Genomic DNA, 17,736 nt, shown 5'->3' on the forward strand with positions numbered 1-17,736 from the left:
AAGCGGCGGCGCTGAGCGGGGGAGGGCGGCCCGTCCGCCGCCGGTGCCCGGTGCCCGTCCGGAGCCATGGAGCTGGGGCGGACGGGCCTGGCCTGGGCCGCCGCGCTGCTGCTGGCGGCGCTGGGAGCGCAGGCCGCGGCGGACTTCGACCCGTACCGCGTCCTGGGGGTGGGCCGGAGCTCCAACCAGGCCGACATCAAGAAGGCCTACAAGCGGCTCGCCCGGGAATGGTACGTGCCTCCCCCGGGACGGGCCCGGCCGGCGCCGAGTCGCGTCCCTCGGGGCCGGGAGCCGGGCCGCCGCGCCCCGAGGGCCCTGTAACGCTGCCGGGCGGCGGAGGGGAGCCCGCGTACCGGGCGGGCGGCGCCAGGCGGGGGTCAGAGACGAGCGCCGGGGCTGCCGCACGGCCCGACGCCCGGCCGACGGCTTCACGCCGGCGACCCGCGCCGAAACTCCCTCCCGCGGGCTGGCGGTTGGGGTAAAAGCCCTCCCGGACCCAACCGGGAGCCTTCCCGCACCGTAACTCCCCCCAACCGGGAGACTTTCTGCACCGTAACTCCATCCGGCAGGCTGGCGGCATGGGGAAAGCCCTCCCGGACCCAGCCCGGAGCCTTCCCGCACCGTAACTCCCTCCAACTGGGAGACTTTCTGCACCACAACTCCCCCCCACAGGCTCATGGCATGGGGAAAGCCCTCCCTGACCCCACCGGGAGCCTTCCCGCACCATAACTCCCTCCTGCAGGCTGGCGGCGGGGGGTGAAAGCCCTCCACAACCCCACCGGTAGCCTTCCTGCACCGTGACTCCCTCCCGCTGGCTTGTGGCAGGGGCAAAGCCCTCCCAGACCCAACCGGGAGCCTTCACCACAGCAGCGTCCTGGGGCACAGCTGGCTACATCGCTGTCCAGGGGTGACTCAACCCCCCATGCCACGGAAGGGGAACGTGCCAGACCCACAAACGTCACGCCCCTCGCTTTGGGGGCAAGTGCTGAGGCATCGGCTCGAAAAACAGCCTCACCCGGAGCTTTTAGAGACAGCGGGGTTTTGCCCCAGCCATCACCAAGGGCGGTGACAGGCGGTACTCGACACAGAGAACGCGGTACAGACGTAGGGCACGAGCCGAGGGACGCAGGGCTGTAGCGGGCAGGCAGGGTACACGCTCCCTCCTCCCAGGCTTGGGCTGCTGGCGACAGATCAGAGAGAGGGACGGGTCTGCGTCCCAGCGCTGCGACTGGGGGTGGGGAGAGCACGTGCCCGGTGTAACATCTGATCGCGGCCTGGCACACCCTGACTGTCCCCGACCCTCTCGCCTCTGGCTGACAGCTCCCCATGCACCCCGGGAACCGCTGACCCCCTTTTCCTCTGCTTCTGCCTCGTAGGCACCCCGACAAAAACAAGGACCCAGGAGCCGAAGACAAATTCATCCAGATCAGCAAGGCCTACGAGGTAACACGCTCTTCTCGCTAAGCTCCCACTGTCGTTACAAGCTCAGCGACCTTATTTTTTCCACAGGGGGCTTCATGCTTTTTCCACATATGTCTGCGCGGGAAAGGGGCTCGACCCTGCGAGGCAGACACCGCTGACCAGAGAAGTTGCCTCTGCCGTCTCGGCAGAGAGCCGCTGGACGACACCAGCACGGCCTCTGTTGCCAGTATTTTGCTACGGGTCTGCCCTGTTCGTGGCAAAAAGCCTCCAACGAGGGAGGAGCGGGCATTTGCTGAGCCCCAGGCAGCTGTCTTGTTGGTGTCACACGTACATATAAGCATTTTGGGGGTGACATCGCCAATGCTAATCACCACAGGGCTTCAGTCGCTTCAAATTATGCTTTGCCTAAGTAGTTACTTGCACATCGCTTCTGCATGGCTCTGGAAATTGGCCGCCCCTGTTTGCGGCAGCTGACCCGACGCCTCCACGGCGAGCGAGCCGAGCCTGCGGAAGTAAAAGCAAACCCTCATCTCCCAGACAAAAACCGCAGTTTCCCGGGGGGTGCCTCTGGCTGCTCGGTAAAGCTTTCGGTGCTCACCGATGCGCTGAGACAATGCTCAGTGTTCAAGCAGACGCCGGCAAAAGCCGCTCCAGAAAAGAGCGTTGGTGCTCAGGCAGCGTGGCGTGACCTCGAGGAGCCACTGGTGCCACAAACGGGTACAGCACGCCTGTTCTCCAGGCTCCTGTTGTTGGGGCTTTGGCTTTTTACACCCTTATCTCCCACAGCGAGCCTGGAAGTGACGCAATAGTTCCCCTTCCCGGAGGATTTGTCCCTCTGACGTGTGGCAAAGGCTGCACACTCCCTCGCAGCCCGTCCTTAGGCAGCTGCACTTGTTTGCTAGGGGATTGCGGTCAGGGCGGTTCGCCCTCCCGGCTTCAGGTGACTGCTCTTGTGTCATCTGCTTCCCAGATTCTCTCCAACGAGGAAAAGAGGGCAAATTTTGATCGCTACGGAGATGCCGGGGAAAGCCAGGGCTACTCTCAGCACCAGCATCGCCAGTTCCACCACTTCCACGAAGGCTTCTATTTTGATGAGTCCTTCTTCCACTTCCCCTTCCATTCGGAGAGGCGCGACGCCTCCGACGAGAAGTATTTGCTCCACTTTTCCCACTACGTCAACGAAATCGTGCCAGACAGCTTCAAGAAACCTTACCTCATTAAAATCACCTCGGACTGGTGTTTCAGCTGCATCCACATCGAGCCCGTGTGGAAGGAAGTCGCTCAGGAATTGGAGGCGCTGGGTAAGGACGAGGCCGGTTCGGCCGGGCGCGCGTCCCTCGCCTGGCGAGGCTGCGGCGATTGCCTTCGGCTTTGGAGGCGGGAGTTAAATCCCTAAATTTCCTCGGGGATTTACCCCAACGCTTGCTCGGGCGTTACTCGCATCGCCGTCGATGAGGCTACGTGTCAGAAATGAGGAAGAAACCAGGCCCGTAGATCAAAAGGGGCGAGATGCCTTCTCTCCTGCCATACGGCTAGTGGCTTAGCACAACGTCCTGCGCTGGGATGGCTCGGATAAGCAAAGATCCCCGCAGAACATGGCCTCGCCTTCAGGGCCGCTACCGAGCAGGGAAGTTTGGAGGCTCACCGAACGCATTTTCGTACTCGCCCCCCCCAGCCACGGCTTCCTCGTGGGCCCCGCAGATGTTGTCTGCGCACGCTCCAGAAAAACACAAACGCGGCAGACGGCAGCAGACAAGGGCACCACAGTCCCTGCTTACCAAGCTTTGTCTCCTTGAGGCTTTAATGTAGCACACGAAATGCCAGCAGACAGGGTAAAACAGGACAGCGTGTTCTCTCTCCCCCCTCCTAGATAAAGTGTGAAAATACAATCTGCAAGTTTGAAATACAATCTTTAAGGACTGCAAGAGGAGGAGAGAGTATAGAGTTAGGAGGGACGGTCCCACAAGTAGCTCCTGAGCGGGGTGCCAGGCAAGGGAACGGCTCCTCGACTGCGGTTTTCTCCTGGGCGTTCTGGGTTGCCGGTGACCTCTCACGTGAACCCGCTCTCCTTTTTCAGGAGTGGGAATCGGCGTCGTTCACGCTGGGTACGAGAGACGCCTCGCCCATCACCTGGGTGCCCACAGCACACCGTCCCTGCTAGGGCTCATCAACGGGAAAATCACCTTCTTCCACAACGCCGTCGTTCGAGAAAACCTGCGGCAATTCGTGGAGAACCTTCTGCCAGGGAATCTCGTAGAAAAGGTAGGCTCCAGCAGGAGCGTCACGCGCTGCTTCTCGCGGCTGTCTGGACAGTCATCTCTCCTTAGCTGGCTCGGTGGCTAATCTGTTTAATTTGGCCCCCGAGCGGATCGGCGTCGCACGCGCGAGACGATCCACCCGAGGCTGGGCAAGCCAGGCGTCAGGAGAGCTGTCATGACAGCTGCGAACCCCAGAGCTGTCAGAAGCGATCGCGCGGTGCGGCTCCGTCGTGCTTCTCCTTGCTAAAGGGCTCATCACACGCTACTACGCGGTGACGCCAGCCGCTCTGCGGCCCTGCTGCTCTCCCAGTGCTAACAGCACAGGGCTGCCAGAGCCCTACAACAGCTGCCCCTGGGTTAGGAATCCGTGACCGTGCCCTACCTGCCTGCTGGATTTCACTTCACTTCTCCTCTCTCAGGGTTTCTTCCAGCAAATTAAAGACCGCTCGCTAACTCATGGGTGTGGTCTGCTAAAACTCGCCCGCACAGGGACGCGTTGTTTGTTCCATCCAGTTTTGATTCGGACCTCTGAAACTGGAGCCAGCAGGGCGAGCCCTTTCAAAGTAAAACCTCCTCCTAGAGAAAACATCTCTGCATTTTGGCCTCCCTCGGTTTTTTTTGGCAGTCCTACAGTACTCACCCCCCTCTTCCCACACCATGCGGCCGGGTCAGCCCCCCTCGCGCTCTCACCTGCCTGTCCCCTGCTCGGAGCCTCGTTCACCTCGCCTCGTTCTCCCTGGGGGAGCCACCCTTTCCAATGCACTCTGGACACGCTGTCCTCTGGGTGTTGGGAGCACTCGCCCCGAACGTGGGGTCTGCTGTCCCCTTCTGCGGCTACAGCAGCCGCTTCGCCTCCCGCAGCCGGCGCTCCTCGAAAACAGAGCTGCCAGTCTGCTCCTCTCCCTGAGGGCCCCTAAACGAGCCGGGATCTCCCTTTTATCCCCTTCCTCTAGCTCAAAGAGGTACCGCAGCTGAAACTGAGCAGGTCTGATGGAGCTCGCAGGTGCCCGTTAAGCCTTGGCTTCCCACTATACCTAAAGTTTACGGTCCCAGTGAACCCTTATGAGAACGAAAGCGGCATAGGCTTTGACTTGGAACAGCATGAACAGAGGGTTTAGCTCAGAGGGTTGGTGGGGGACGAGACCGATGGCTTCCGCTCATTTCCTGCATCAAAACAGCACAGATCGGGTACGCCCGCTGGAAAGACAAACCCGCGGCCGGCTGTCTGTAACGCCTGCACGGCTGCTCCAGGGCCGGTTCTCGCTCAGGCGCCTCGCCGTACAGCACTGCACGCGTCGAACGGCTCGGAGGACAAACTAACGCGCTGATTCTGTTTAAAGATTACAGATAAAAACTACATCCGCTTTCTCTCCAACTGGAAGAAAGAAAACAAGCCCCACGTCCTTCTCTTCGATCACATGCCGGCTGTGCCGCTGCTATACAAGGTAATGTGGTTTCTGTCACGGCGCCGTTGACTTGCTGAGAAATCCAGCGGTTCCAAAAGGAAACGCGGTACTGCTGCGCGCGGAGGCAGATCGCTGCCTTGAAAACGGCACGGCCAGATGACCGACCTCGTCAGGAGATGGTTCCCGGGTCCCACCACGGATGTACCCTTAGCGAGTGCGAGGGCGCGGGTGGGTTTCCGAGGCAGCGGCGACAAGAGGCGTGACCTAACCTTTATCAGTAACGAGAGATTCTGGTGGCACATCTACTTGGGGTTGCCAGAAAGCCCATTTCTTGAGAAGAAAGCCCTGCTGCCGTGCGAACTGTCGGTTTGTAAAAAAAAGCTGTGGATCCGCCGAGGCTCCCCGCACGGGGACTAAGAGAATGCCAACCCCAGTTCAGCACGGGGCAGGAAGGGCTCTTGCCTCTTGTGGCGCGTGCCCCGAGACATTTAAACAGCGGGAGGTGTTCTCGAGGCAAAGTCACCACAGGCACTCGGGGGACAAAAACGTTGTTTGCTCTCTAACCTAAACACGTGCCGGTGCTTTCTTCCCGTCCAGCTGACTGCCTTTGCGTATCGGGATTACTTGTCCTTCGGTTATGTGTACGTCGGGCTCCGAGGCACCGAGGAGTTGTCCCGGCAGTACAACATCAACGTCTACACTCCCACCATGATGATCTTCAAGGAGCACGTCGACAGGCCCGCTGACGTCGTGCAGGTACGGCTCCGAGCGATCGCCGAGCGCTTAGGGGACACGGACGCCGAGGTTTTCTGACCGAGCGGGCGAGGAGAGGTCGGTCGGTGGCGCATTTCAGAGTACAGAGCATCCGTTCGCAGCAGAAACTCGGGCTTCTGCCGAGGCAGAGAGCGGCCGTGAGGAGGGACGAAGCTCGGCAGGCTGCAGTCGGATGCTCAGATCTGACCTTTTGAGGAGGGCGGCTGCAGGGAGCTTCTCGGCCTCGGGGCCTCAAAACGTCTCGGGTGATTTTGGCGAGGGCCGTGACGGCCGGCGGCCTTTCCCACGCTTCAGACCAGGACGTCGCGACAGCTTTACTCTCCTCGTCCTGCTCGGTACTGACCTCTGCTTTCTTTGTCCTCGCCAGGCACGAGACATGAAGAAGCAGCTCATCGATGACTTCCTTTCCCAGAACAAGTTCCTCATGGCAGCCAGACTCACCAGCCAGAGGCTGTTCCAGGAGCTGTGTCCGGTGAAGAAGTCTCATCGTCAGCGAAAGTAAGGCTCCGCGCGTGACGCGTCCCCCGGTTTGGTTCCCCGAGGCTCCAGGGCTGCTCCTCAAGCCACCTTGGGTTTGATTATGAGGGAAAAAGCAAATGACTGCATCAGATGGTGCGGGGTAGCCGCGTCGTTTGCCAGGTTTCTGGCTCCTCAGGATCCTTCTGGCTGGTGGAAAGGGGAGAGTCGTTTGCTCTCGCGTCGGAACGGCTCCTGAACCTCCGTCTCGTTGTGTTGCCTAGGCACTGCGTGGTCTTACTCACTGGAGAAGGCGATAAGTTCGCTGAGGCTTACGAAGCGTTTCTGACTGTTGCCGTGGCCAACACAAAAGACACGCTGAAGTTTGTGCACATCTATAACGATCGGCAGCCGGAGTTCGCGGACGCCTTGCTGATGGATGAGGAGAAGTATCGGGGAAAATCCGCTGTGAGGGTCTCCTGTTTTATCCACTCCCCTCTCCTTGTCGTCTGTCATTCTAATTCGCATCGCTGCATGTAGGATGCTATGCCTTGATCTGACCGCTGCTTCTGGGCAGCGATTGGAAGCGCGCCGGCTGTCTGGCGCAGCGTACCTTGCGCTCTGACATCTGCGATGTGGTTGGCTCGCCCAGGTGGTCCTTTTGGAGAGACGCAATAACGCGGGGAAGATCGCCTATAAAACCCTGGAGGAGGCCTGGCGAGGCAGCAAAGAGGACAGCTTCGTCCTCCTGGATCTTCTGGACCAGCTGAGGACGGACCCCAGCTTTCTCTCCTCAGAGACCGTCCTGGCAGACTTGAACGACGAGCTCGCTCCTGTAAGTGCACGGCCTTTCCAACCGCCTTACCTTTTTGGACAGTCCCCTTGTTACAGTCCTTCGCGGGCCTCCATGACGTTATAAAACACCAAGGCAAGACTCTCGCTCGTAGAAGGAAGCGCTCGTGGCGTGCTCTGAAGCCGATTCGGCCCAGGGTTCCGTCCCAGGGGTGGGACTTCGGTCAGGGCGCTGGATAGCGCTTTGGCCATTTGCTAATTTCTTTTTCCATTTTAAACAGATGTTCCTGATCCGATGGCTCCACTCCGTGCTGGATTACGTCTCGGACTGCTGGGACAGTTTGTTTCACAGCAACTGGTACGGGTGGGGCGTTCGCGAGTCTCGTCAGGGAGCGGGATTGCCGTTCTCGTGTTCAGATGCATAGGGGAGAACCAGGTTCTTATTACCGGGAATTGAGAACATATCAAAACAGGCAGGTGCCTGCATTCTCTCGAGAGGTAGGCGAGGAGCGGTGACGCCACGGTGACATCAGCTTCCGCCTCCAGCCCTGGCTACTCTGGGCTCGAGGCTGAGCGTGGACGTGACGCTCCTGAAAACACGGATCGATCATTGTTTTTCACGGCTTCCCCGTAGCCGACTTCTAAAACGGATCCATTTTTGTCCTCCTCCTTTTGGGGGGGAGCAGGACGACAGCGCTTACAATCTTAACTGTCTTTAGGACCCCAGGAAACGAGCCGGGTTTCCGGGGAAACTGCACGGTATTACTTGAGGGAGGCGGGCGCTGACATTCGAGCAGACCTCGCAGACCCCATCGCTGTTTGCACATCTTCCCCTCAGGCGAGAAATGATGCCCCTGCTGTCCCTGCTCTTCTCGGCGCTCTTCATTCTCTTTGGCACCGTTATTGTTCAGGCTTTCAGGTGAGCGCACGCCAGCGTGTCCTCGGGGATCTTACAGCTGGGCCAACACCACCTCCGTCCCCTCTGGTGCCTTAAACACACACGCCAGACAGATAATCTTCCTTTGCAGCGACTCGAGTGACGCCAGGGACTCTCCTCCCTCCGAGAAAGAAGAAACCGCCGCAAAGACCGAGAAGCACGACGCGAGCTTCAGCAAAGAGAGCAACAGGTTCCCAGTCTCGTTTCTGCAGCAATGTTTTCCGGACGTAGCATGGTCATTGCGCGGGGCACGGCGAGGCGGGTGGGCACGGTGCTCGGCCAGGACCCGGGCCAGCAAGGACAGGGGTGCGCAAACTTGATTATTAAATGCTTCCCGCTGAGTTTTGCCCAGACGACGTCCTCAGGGGGGAAGGTCAAGGTCTGACTGACTCACTGAGGACGATCCGAGCCTGGCCATCGCACCCGTTAGACTGGCTCGAGCTCCGGTGCTCAGTGTAAGGGGGCAGGGAACAAGTTCGCGGCTTCTCCGTCCTCGGTCGCTCGCCGTCCTTCGTTCCCCTTTCACTCGGTCCCCATTTCGTTGCAGCAGGATGCCCAAAAAGGGCTTCGTCGAGGTGACTGAGCTGACAGACATCAACTATAACAGCAACTTGGTACGCCTAAGGCCAGGTCACATGAACGTGGTCCTGATCCTGTCCAACGCCACCAAAACCACCCTCCTCCAGAAGTTCGCGCTGGAAGTCTACACGTTCACGGGGTAGGCCGCGGCCCTCTCCCGGGTTCCTCTTTCTAACCGCTTGCGTCGTGCTGCTCAGATGATGAGTTAGGAGGGGCGGTCTTGGCTCGCTGGCCAGGAGGGAACGCTTCTGGCGAGCAAAGCGGCCTCCGCGCTCGTTAGCGGAAACGAGACGGCGAAAAGCGAGCGGCCTTTCCCGGCCGTACTCGGTAAAGGTGGCCAGACGGGTCTGGCGCTGCCGCCTCTTTGGCTGTACCCACAGCTCGCCAAATGGAGAGCGCGACGGTGCTGCACGCGAGGTCATCATCGCCTGGGCCGGACGGGGTGACAAAAGGAGCTGCGGTGACCCAGCTCCGCGCCTGCCCTTGTTTACAAGCGCTTACCTGTCCGGTAGGAATCCAGCCCGACTCGGGAGACGTGCTAATCCTGTTTCTCCTCTGCTCTTCCCCCAGGAGCAGCTCTCTTCATTTCTCCTTCCTCAGCCTGGACAAGCACCGAGAGTGGCTGGAGTACCTGTTAGAGTTCGCGCAGGATGCGGCCCCCATCCCAAACCAGTACGACAAGCATTTCCTCGAGCGCGACTACACGGGCTACGTCCTGGCTCTGAACGGCCACAAGAAATACTTCTGCCTCTTTAAGCCTCACAGATCGGGGGATGAGGGGGGAACCGTGGGATCGTGTGAGGATTACGACGCCTCGCTACACGCGGAGGCCAGAGGGAAATCCTCCTGCAGCCCAGGATCGAGATCCGTTAGAAACAAATTACACAAATTGTCCTTTTGGATGGAACGCCTCCTCGAGGGTTCCTTACAGAGGTTTTATATCCCCTCGTGGCCCGCGCTAGACTGAGGGCTTTTAAAGAGATTCTAGCGGACAAACTTTTTACGAAGATGACAAGGGACAGCTCTTTCCAGGAATAAGCAAACAAGCGTGACGATCGGACCGTAGGTTTTAGATGAACTCTCCTCGGGCCGGCGAATGGAGCCCGGGAGCGCAGCCGAGCGCACCGAAATTCCCTCCACCGACTCCGTCGTGCGTCTGGGTGCCGTACTACCGAAGAGCCAAGAAGTCCATTTTTCCCTTCTTGTCCTGCCCCATCTGCTTCCCAAGTCACCTCCGTTCCATCTCTCGTTTTACCTCGGTTGAAGGAAAACCCATGACTTCTCTGCTGCGGCGACTCGGTCCGGACCGAACGCGGCCGGTGATGCGGGTCAGGTCGTGCCTCTCTCCCCCCTTCCCCGTGTGCTTAGCCCACGGTGCATGGTGTAACACTGGAGAGACCCTGCAGACCCTCCCGGCCCTGCCCTTCCGAAGGCCTCCTCCCACCAGGCAGTCGTACTTGCTCGGCTTGCCCAGGGGTAAGTGATGTGGAGTACGGTCGGGAGCGTCCCCCTCGTAGCAAACCTGTGGCTGGGACTCGCCCGTGGGGCGGGCTCGCAGGCGGTCTGCGTGTTTCACGCTCCTCGTGTCATAGCTCCACGTTGCAGCTTCACCGGCTAAACCGTCACCGGGGAGGGAAGGGGTTCTGCCCGGCCATCAATACTGTAAGGGTGTTGAGCCACTTAAATGTCGCGTGGATTGTTCAGATGCCTTTCTGCTTCTGTCGATTTTAGACGATGTATCCTAGAGCCATAACTTTAACCGTGTCCTCGGATTGTAGGCGTGAGCTGCTATGAGCCAGTAGATGTGTACAGGAAACTCTACCTAGCTGCTAGGGAGTCGCTCCGGGCTCCTTCCAAACACCCGTACACCTGTAGTACAAACCAACCTGTCTTTGTGTCGAGGAACCCAATTCTTCGACGATTGTATTCTTGACATGTCGCCCCCAAAGTGCTGTAGCCCCAGACCGTCGCTTACGTGTCAAACTCCTCCTTTGGCTTCAGGCGTGGGTTTCAGAGGCCTGGTTTCAGCCTCTCGCCCGTTTCCTTCTCGCCGCACACCTTGGTTTCTCAGCGTGCAGGCTGCCGCCTTGGTTTTCTGTTGGTTCGCGTCGGGGTTTGGTTTTTTTTTGTCCGTTTGCACTCGGAGGTCTGCGGGAAGCTAGAACAGTCATCAGGCGCAGGGTCGGGCTGATGCTTCGCTCGAGCCGCGCTCCCACAGCCCCCTTCCCCACCGTGGGGGGACAGGCGGCCCAGGGCAGGCGAGCGGCCGCGTTCCGCTCCTCAAGCGACAAAGCACAGCAGCCAGGTTTCGCTTGGCAGCTGGGACTGCGATCCTGCGGGGCCGGGGCAGAGGCCGTTGCCCGGGCGGTGCTGCGACCGCTCCAGCCACCCCGCGAGGGACCCGAGCCCGCGCAGCACCACGTCGCTGTCGGGCGACAGCGCTGCCCGAGCACGGGGGCTGAGCGGGCGGCCTTTGCCGTAGGGCGCTCAGCCTGACGGCAGAGCGCTTGCTGCAGCACGGGGTGTTAATGCCGAGCTCGCTCGGCCCTTGCCGCCTCAGTTACCGTCGTAGCGGCGCAGCCCGTTGGTAGGCAAAACGATGCCGGTCTCCGAGCTGCCTGCCAATCTCGTACGAAATCCGGGAACACTCGCGTCCTTCTCCTGCCTGCGTGACCTCGCTGCTCGCAAACCCTCGGCTTGCCGCATTCCTCCCTGCCCTGGGAGCAGGCTGCGTGCTTCGACCACCGCAGGTACCACCAGCACCCTGTGTACTGTACTTCCCAATAAAGGCTACGCTGCTACCAACTGACCCTATGTGAGGCTACTTAATTTTAGCTCAGCGCGCTCTGAGCTCGTGCTGCTGCACGAACGAGGCCCCAGAGTAGAGGGAAGGAAGGGAGGCGAGGTCTTCTCCCCGCCAGAGAGCTCTGAGGCGCGCACGTACCGCTGAAATAGAGCGGGAGGGGGACCGAAACGCCGGCCGGACGCTGCTCGGCTTCATTTCCGTGTGGCCGGAGCAATGGCCATAGCGCTCTCGTGCTCTTCCCCGCAGCTGGCCGTGCAGGACGGGGCTAGAAGAAGGTCGCAGCCCGGTGGAGGGCTCCACATAACTTCTTAAATGTTTGCAAAGGCAAAAATGAATGCTCTCCAGGTCTCTGCCGTCTCTGCAGCTAGTCCGAAACCAGGAGCAAACCCTCGACGCATCAAAACAAGTGCCTAGTTGTGCGGCAGCCAGGGACTGTGGCCCTGCCCCGAGTCAAAGATAAGGCCGCGTGGCCGTCAAAATACAGTTCACGTGCTGCACACCTGCTGGAATCCGTTTTTTTTCTTTTCTTTTTAGCACAGGTGACCTCCCCTTCTAGGCTAAGTTCTGTAGCAGGAGTGCTCGCCGGCTGCGGCTGGACGGGAGCGCAGCTCCGGTGTAGCTGTACAGCTGCCCTTCGCTGCCCTTAACCAGGTCAGACCAGCTCAGCTCGTGTCGCTGTTTGACGGAAAAACATCTCTCACGGGCTGAAGCAGACGCCAAGCTGCTCCAGTCCCCTCCTTTCATTTGCTTCAGTGCCCGTCGCGGAGCGCTGGGTGCTTGCTTTTCTTCCCCAAGAGCGTGCTTACCCCCGAGATCCGCCCGCCCTCCCCAGCCGCCGCCAGCCGTGTCCCCCCCGATCTCGCTCCAACCTGCCGCCTCCGGCAGCGCTCGACCCGCATCGCGACGCATCCTCAGCGAAGCGCGCTCGCGATTCTGTTACGCACGTGGCGGTTCGTAATCCAAAGACGGAGGAAATTCAGTCCTCGTGCCCGGTTCTAGCGGAATCCGAGCCGGCGCGCGCCGCTCAGGAGCCCGAGGCAGAGGGGTGCAGGCCCCGGGCTGCAGCCTGCGGCACAACGCCTGCCCGGACCCTTCACCGAGAGCCTGCCGGGAGCCGGCGGCTCCCCCGGCCTGCGAGGCGGGACAGAGAGCTAGGGACATACTTTGCACTTTTGATCCTGGGAGGGGGAAATTAACTTATTTGGCAAACTTGTCTTTTTTATTTTTGGCGTGTTGGGTTGTTTTGGTTTTTTTTGGTATTTGTGTACAGGCACCAATGTCATTTTGTTTTAAGACAATGACGGATTCGCAACCAAAATAAACTATTTTAATGTGTGATGAGGTGGCTCTGTGTCTCCATGTGCAAACTAACCTCGCCCCCGCCTCAGCTCAGAAATCCCAGGAGGAATTAAACCGCTCCTGCCCTAGGAGATGCCTGGTTATCCCCAGCGGGACATTCAGCCAAACAACCCCCCGCGCTCCAGACGAGCCCCAGGCCACCTTCGGCTCCTCTACGCTCCCTGTCCCGCTGCTGCGTCCTAACGGGAGGAACCTTTCCCCAGCGACCGTTTTGCCATGAGCACCTACGAGCTGGTGGAGTCATTCCAGCTGGGAAAGCAGAGGCACAACGCCGCCGTTAGCCTCCTTCTGTCCTTTCCCAGGCAAACTCACAACCTACAGACACCAGTTAAACGGGCTGCTCGAACCCATCTGCTACCTATGCTTTATCAGCTTAACATTACCTTTTCTAGCGATAAATGGCATTTATTCCTGACTCCAAGCCCGCGGTCAGCAACACCGGTCGAGGGGAATGGGGCGCGGAAAGGCTCGGCTGAGGTGGAGCCGCGTTGCCCCCGGGGCAGGCGGGACCTGCCCTCACACCGTCTTCACTCCGGGGAGGACGCACAGCATCTCGAAGAGCAGGTTTGCCCCCAGGAGGGCTGTGTTGCCTGAGAAAAGATGAAAAGGGGGAAAAAAAACGAGCCGTGAGTGCCCGACCACTTTCACCCGCGGCGGGCGGCCGCCTCCACCAGGCACACGCCTCACTCGCAACCGTCTTCAGGCTCACCGGAGACGTCGTACATCGGGGCCACTTCCACCAGGTCGCAGCCCACCACGCTCAGCCCTTTGCAGCCACGAATGATCTCCAAAGCCTAGGAAGAAAACAGATTTGGGATCCAGAAACACACCTGACCCAGCGGACCGGTCACGGCTCTGCTTCCCCCGTGCACAGCTGAGCAAACCCAGCCTATACGGACCGAATCACATCGCTTCAGCGTTTCCTCTCCTCCTCACAGCTACGAAAAGCTCCCGGGCCTCCGCAACCCTTCCCTTCGCTGCGCTGGCACCACGACCTCCTTTCCCGGGAGCAAAACTGTCCCCTTCCCGCTGGGAAACGAAGCCGTGCTCCCCCTTACCTGCGCAGGTGTGAGCCCGGCTATCTCCGGCGTCCCGGTGCCCGGGGCGTACGCAGGGTCGACTCCATCGATATCAAAACTGATGTAGACCGGCTTGTCGCCCATCTGCCTCCGCACCTCTGCCATCAGCGGCGCCAGGGACTTCATCCAGCACTCCTCAGCCGGGACCACCCGGAAGCCCTGCGGGCACACAGACAGACCCGCTCAGGGACAGGGGGGTTAAGCCCCGTCGGGGATCAATCCTCACCCCGGGGCCCAGCTGCACCCTGAGGCACCCGCCGCTCGCCCCTGCTTTCTCATCCTCCGCTCAGCTAACGGCTCGGTGCGCCGGGAGCGCCTGGCCTGCGGGCCGAGCGGCTGGCACGGCACGAGGTGCGGCAGAGACATTTCTATTCCTGCTGAAGCTCAGGGATTATTAACGACACGGGAGTATTAACGGCAGGGAAAGCAAGCAGCGCGCGGCACACGCCTGCGGCTGAGCGTACCTGCTCCCGGCAGTACTTGTGAGGATCGGGGCCGTAGGAGGAGCCTCGGATGCCGATCTGGACGACGCTGCTGCAGTCCAGCAGCCCTTCCTCCACGCAGCGCCGGAACGGGGTCCCGTGGTAGATCTTCTCCCCCAGGGCTCTGTCTCCGGTGTCGGTGTGAGCGTCCACGTGCACCAGTCCCACGGGACCGTGCCTAGTCGAGACAGGGCGGCCCGGTGAGTGCCCATCCCGTGCGCGGTGGCCCTGCCTACGCTGCGGACGGCAAACCGGAAACCTTCCCAAGGCCCCTGCCCAGGTCTTTGTTCCACATCTCCAGGTCAGAAACTTACTTTTCCGCCACAGCCTGCAGGATGGGGTACGTTATGGTGTGATCTCCACCTGCAACAGGACCGGGCAGAGGGTGTGACACGCTGCAAGAGATGCTCAGCGCTCGTTACATTTGTTCCCCGGGTGATTTCCGCCCCGCACATACACACACATTTATCCTGCACCGGTTTATACACCCCAGGGCTTCATTCCCAAAGGAAAACCAGAGGCTCCTGGGTGCAGGGTGCTTGCTCTTTCCCCTTCCCTCCTCAGGAAAACAGGAGGACGCCAGACGCACGACTGCTGGCCGGGACAGCCTGTGGAGCAGGACCCTTGACCCGGGATATAAATAGGCACTTGATTCACCCCTGAGGACGCTGTCAGTGACACTTTGCCCCTCGTTACTCTATACGCTCGCTTTATTTAGCGATGCCAAGCTGCGGCAACTGGAAACTTGAACACGTGCCCAAATCACGCCTCGTGCAAAGCAGCACGCTGCCGGGCGCTCGCTCGAGTTGGAAGCTCTCCAGAGGGACACGGACTGCTCTTCCTTTGGGTCCTGCTCGACAGGACTCCAAAAGCACATCCCTGACTCTGTTTGCAGTGGAGCTTCAGGCGGCGCTTGCTCGGGAGCTCTGAAACAGTCTCGGGGCTGACCCATCCTCCTCATCTTTGACGCAACGCAAGAGGCATCGCTGATGGCAGTAATTTCAGCAAAGCGCCTGTAAGTTTACCCACACAGCACCCCGTGCGGGGACAGATTCATCGCTCGCCTTTGATTGTGCGCGGACCGAAGGAGGGGAGGAGGAGAGGGAGTCGGGATGAGCAGGGACGCAGCGGCAGGGGAGGGAGCTGCGGGGCCTTACCCAAGGTGAGGGGCACGCAGCCGGAGGCCACGATCTTCTGGTAGGACTCTCGGATGAGGCGGCAGCTGTCGGGCAGGTTGTAGAGGTTCACGTTCACGTCGCCGATGTCGGCTACCTGCAGGGAGTCGAAAGGCGCTGCCCCGGTGCTGGCGTTGTACGTCCTCACCATCGCCGACTCGGCCCGGATCTGGCGCGGGCCGAACCTGGGGAGAGAGCACTGCCAGGGAAAGCTGCCGGGGGCTTCCCGATGCCAGCGCCACGCACCCAGCACCCCTTTTGAGGGAGGGCAGCCGTGCCGGCCGGCCGGCGCGACGCCCCGCTAGCCCTTACCTGGCTCCCGGCCGGTTGGACGTGCCCGTGTCCAGAGGGACGCCGACAAAAGCTGCGTCCAGTCCCTCCGCCGACGCCTGAACGGGCAGTCTCATCATGGAGCAGAGCCCCACGGGCCGGGCCACGAACTCGGCGCTGGGGGGCACGTTGAACCGCGAGCCCCGGCGGCAAGGGGCCCCGTGCCCCGGGGCCGGGTGCCGGAGCAGCCCCGCGGCTGTGCCGGGCGAGGAGCCGGAGGCAGCCAAGGACCCCGGGCCATGGGGCAGGGCGGCTGCCGCAGGGAGCGCAGACAGCTTGCGAGCACAGAACCCGGCTTCCCGGGGCAGCAGCTGGCTGCAGGCGGCCCGCAGCAGGCTCCTCATCCTGCCCCGCGGGCTCAGACCCTCTGCCCCGCGCGGAGAGGAGCAAAGGGCGCTGCGGAGGCTGTCCCGTCCCGGCCGGAGTGCCGCAGCTGGGCACGGAGCCAGCCGCCTCCGCCATGCCTCCTCCTGCGCTCCCCGGGGTTCAAAGGGCGGCCGGACACCCCAGCCAACCCCTTCCCCACGACACGGTCTGCTTCACGGCAGACACCGGGAACAAACGTGGCAGCAAGCGGCTTCGGCTCGAGCACCTCTGACAAGAGCCTGCCGAGGGGTTTAGCACACCGCGGCGAGAGGGACGCGCCGGGAAACGTTCCAGTTTTTCTCCTCTTGGGCAGTCGCGGGCAGTCACGCAGCGTTTGTGGCATTAACAGCACGGACTTTTACACTGCACTTTACAAAAGCACCCAGAATGCTGAAGAATCATAAAAAAATGCCTCGTTAGCGAAAGGCAGGCGGTGAAATCAAACACAAAAACCACCCAACCTCAGCAGAACAGTAGACAGACAAAACGCAAGCAAACGAGAAGCAGTAACCGGGATTTCAGAACCCGAGGCGGTGCTGCAGAACACACGTTTTACGCCGCTGTTGAGAACAGAGATGAAACGAGATGATTTCCCGGGGAAGCGAGTTTCCGATGTCTGGAGTTAACCAGCACTGATCAAACCCCGGCTGACCTAATAACGACACGCTGGAAAACAGATGGCTCCGGCTCCGAATTCCGCTCCTTACTTGGGTAGCGATTGGACCTGGGAGGAAAAGCAGGGGAAAAAATCCCAGAGCGCGCTCACAGCAGAGAGCCCACTCCACACAGTTGGATCGGACACGGAGCGTGTGCGTGTCGCACGCCCGGTACGGCAGGGCCAAGGAAAGGCTCGGCATGTCGGCTAGCGGAGCTGCGCCTTGCTGAGCTAGCCAGCTCTCACTGGCTCCAAGAGCAGAACAACAGAAAGCGAGGTCAGAGCAGAGATACAGCGCCCGGGGAACCGGCCTCGCTGCTGGATACAGGGGCACCGAGCGCACACGCAAATTCAAGGCAGCCGTCCCAGCTGAAAACGCTCTGCAAGAACTCAGCATCTGAGAAAAAGCAGCAGCAGCAGCTTCGGTTAGGGTCAGATCAAGATGAAAAAGGTCTTTTTCTGCCACTTTTTGCCCAAAGAGCTCATTTTGGTTGATTTCCCAGGCTCTGTGCTCTCTGCCGAGCCCTCCCGGCAGCCGCGGCCGTGCGCTGTGCTCTCAGGCAGAAGGAGCAGGGCCGCTCCCCGGCGGGCAGTTTGGCACCGGTACCGAACCAGACGCCGCTTCAGCGCGCGAGAGCTCGAGGGCACGTTACTGCGTGACGATTTGCTCAGAGGTACCAGCCCTCTGACACACAGCGTCACCGACCCGGGAACCGCAGGAGCAGCCAGCGATTTACTGGTGAGGAGAGGACAAAGCAGGCACATTCACAAGGCAAGATCCGTTCCTCTTCGGGAAACTTCACTTGGAATAAAATAACGTGTTTCGGAGACGGGACTAAAAGAGCCAAATGATCTTTTAG

The 17,736-nt window shown here is 60.4% G+C and overlaps 2 protein-coding genes across 3 annotated transcripts; one reads left to right on the forward strand and one right to left on the reverse strand.

Annotated features, from left to right (window-relative positions):
- The first annotated feature begins 15 nt into the window (after positions 1–15).
- On the forward strand, positions 16–12,768 carry DNAJC16 (DnaJ heat shock protein family (Hsp40) member C16). 2 transcript variants are annotated; one of them, XM_075437561.1, is made up of 14 exons: positions 16–230; positions 1,377–1,443; positions 2,393–2,723; positions 3,500–3,684; positions 5,021–5,125; positions 5,684–5,842; positions 6,228–6,358; positions 6,601–6,784; positions 6,969–7,151; positions 7,390–7,466; positions 7,947–8,027; positions 8,137–8,235; positions 8,593–8,763; positions 9,195–12,768. In XM_075437561.1, the coding sequence occupies exons 1-14, from the start codon at positions 67–69 to the stop codon at positions 9,589–9,591; spliced, it is 2,334 nt and encodes a 777-aa protein (XP_075293676.1). In that variant the 5' UTR covers positions 16–66; the 3' UTR covers positions 9,592–12,768. The 2 variants fall into 2 exon arrangements, with proteins under 2 accessions (XP_075293676.1, XP_075293677.1); XM_075437562.1 differs by having other exon boundaries at positions 8,596–8,763.
- A 15-nt stretch (positions 12,769–12,783) lies between these two features.
- On the reverse strand, positions 12,784–16,370 carry AGMAT (agmatinase (putative)). The gene is made up of 7 exons (XM_075437565.1): positions 15,838–16,370; positions 15,508–15,710; positions 14,665–14,713; positions 14,333–14,528; positions 13,848–14,027; positions 13,499–13,583; positions 12,784–13,379 (listed from the first exon to the last, which is right to left on the reverse strand). Exons 1-7 carry the CDS (start codon positions 16,197–16,199, stop codon positions 13,306–13,308), a joined length of 1,149 nt encoding a protein of 382 aa, XP_075293680.1. The 5' UTR covers positions 16,200–16,370; the 3' UTR covers positions 12,784–13,305.
- Between the last annotated feature and the right edge of the window lie 1,366 nt (positions 16,371–17,736).

This window comes from Opisthocomus hoazin, chromosome 16 (genome assembly GCF_030867145.1).
Source record: "Opisthocomus hoazin isolate bOpiHoa1 chromosome 16, bOpiHoa1.hap1, whole genome shotgun sequence".
In the NCBI taxonomy this organism is placed as follows: domain Eukaryota; kingdom Metazoa; phylum Chordata; class Aves; order Opisthocomiformes; family Opisthocomidae; genus Opisthocomus; species Opisthocomus hoazin.

Coding starts and splice junctions, on each gene's coding strand:
- AGMAT (XM_075437565.1), bottom strand. CDS start 16,199: ATGAGGAGCCTGCTGCGGGCCGCCTGCAGCCAGCTGCTGCCCCGGGAA. Junction 14,529..14,664: donor CTGCAGGCTGTGGCGGAAAA/GTAAGTTTCTGA, acceptor TGTCTCGACTAG/GCACGGTCCCGTGGGACTGG. Junction 14,028..14,332: donor ACAAGTACTGCCGGGAGCAG/GTACGCTCAGCC, acceptor GTGTGCCCGCAG/GGCTTCCGGGTGGTCCCGGC.
- DNAJC16 (XM_075437561.1), top strand. CDS start 67: ATGGAGCTGGGGCGGACGGGCCTGGCCTGGGCCGCCGCGCTGCTGCTG. Junction 1,444..2,392: donor AGATCAGCAAGGCCTACGAG/GTAACACGCTCT, acceptor TCTGCTTCCCAG/ATTCTCTCCAACGAGGAAAA. Junction 6,359..6,600: donor AAGTCTCATCGTCAGCGAAA/GTAAGGCTCCGC, acceptor TGTGTTGCCTAG/GCACTGCGTGGTCTTACTCA.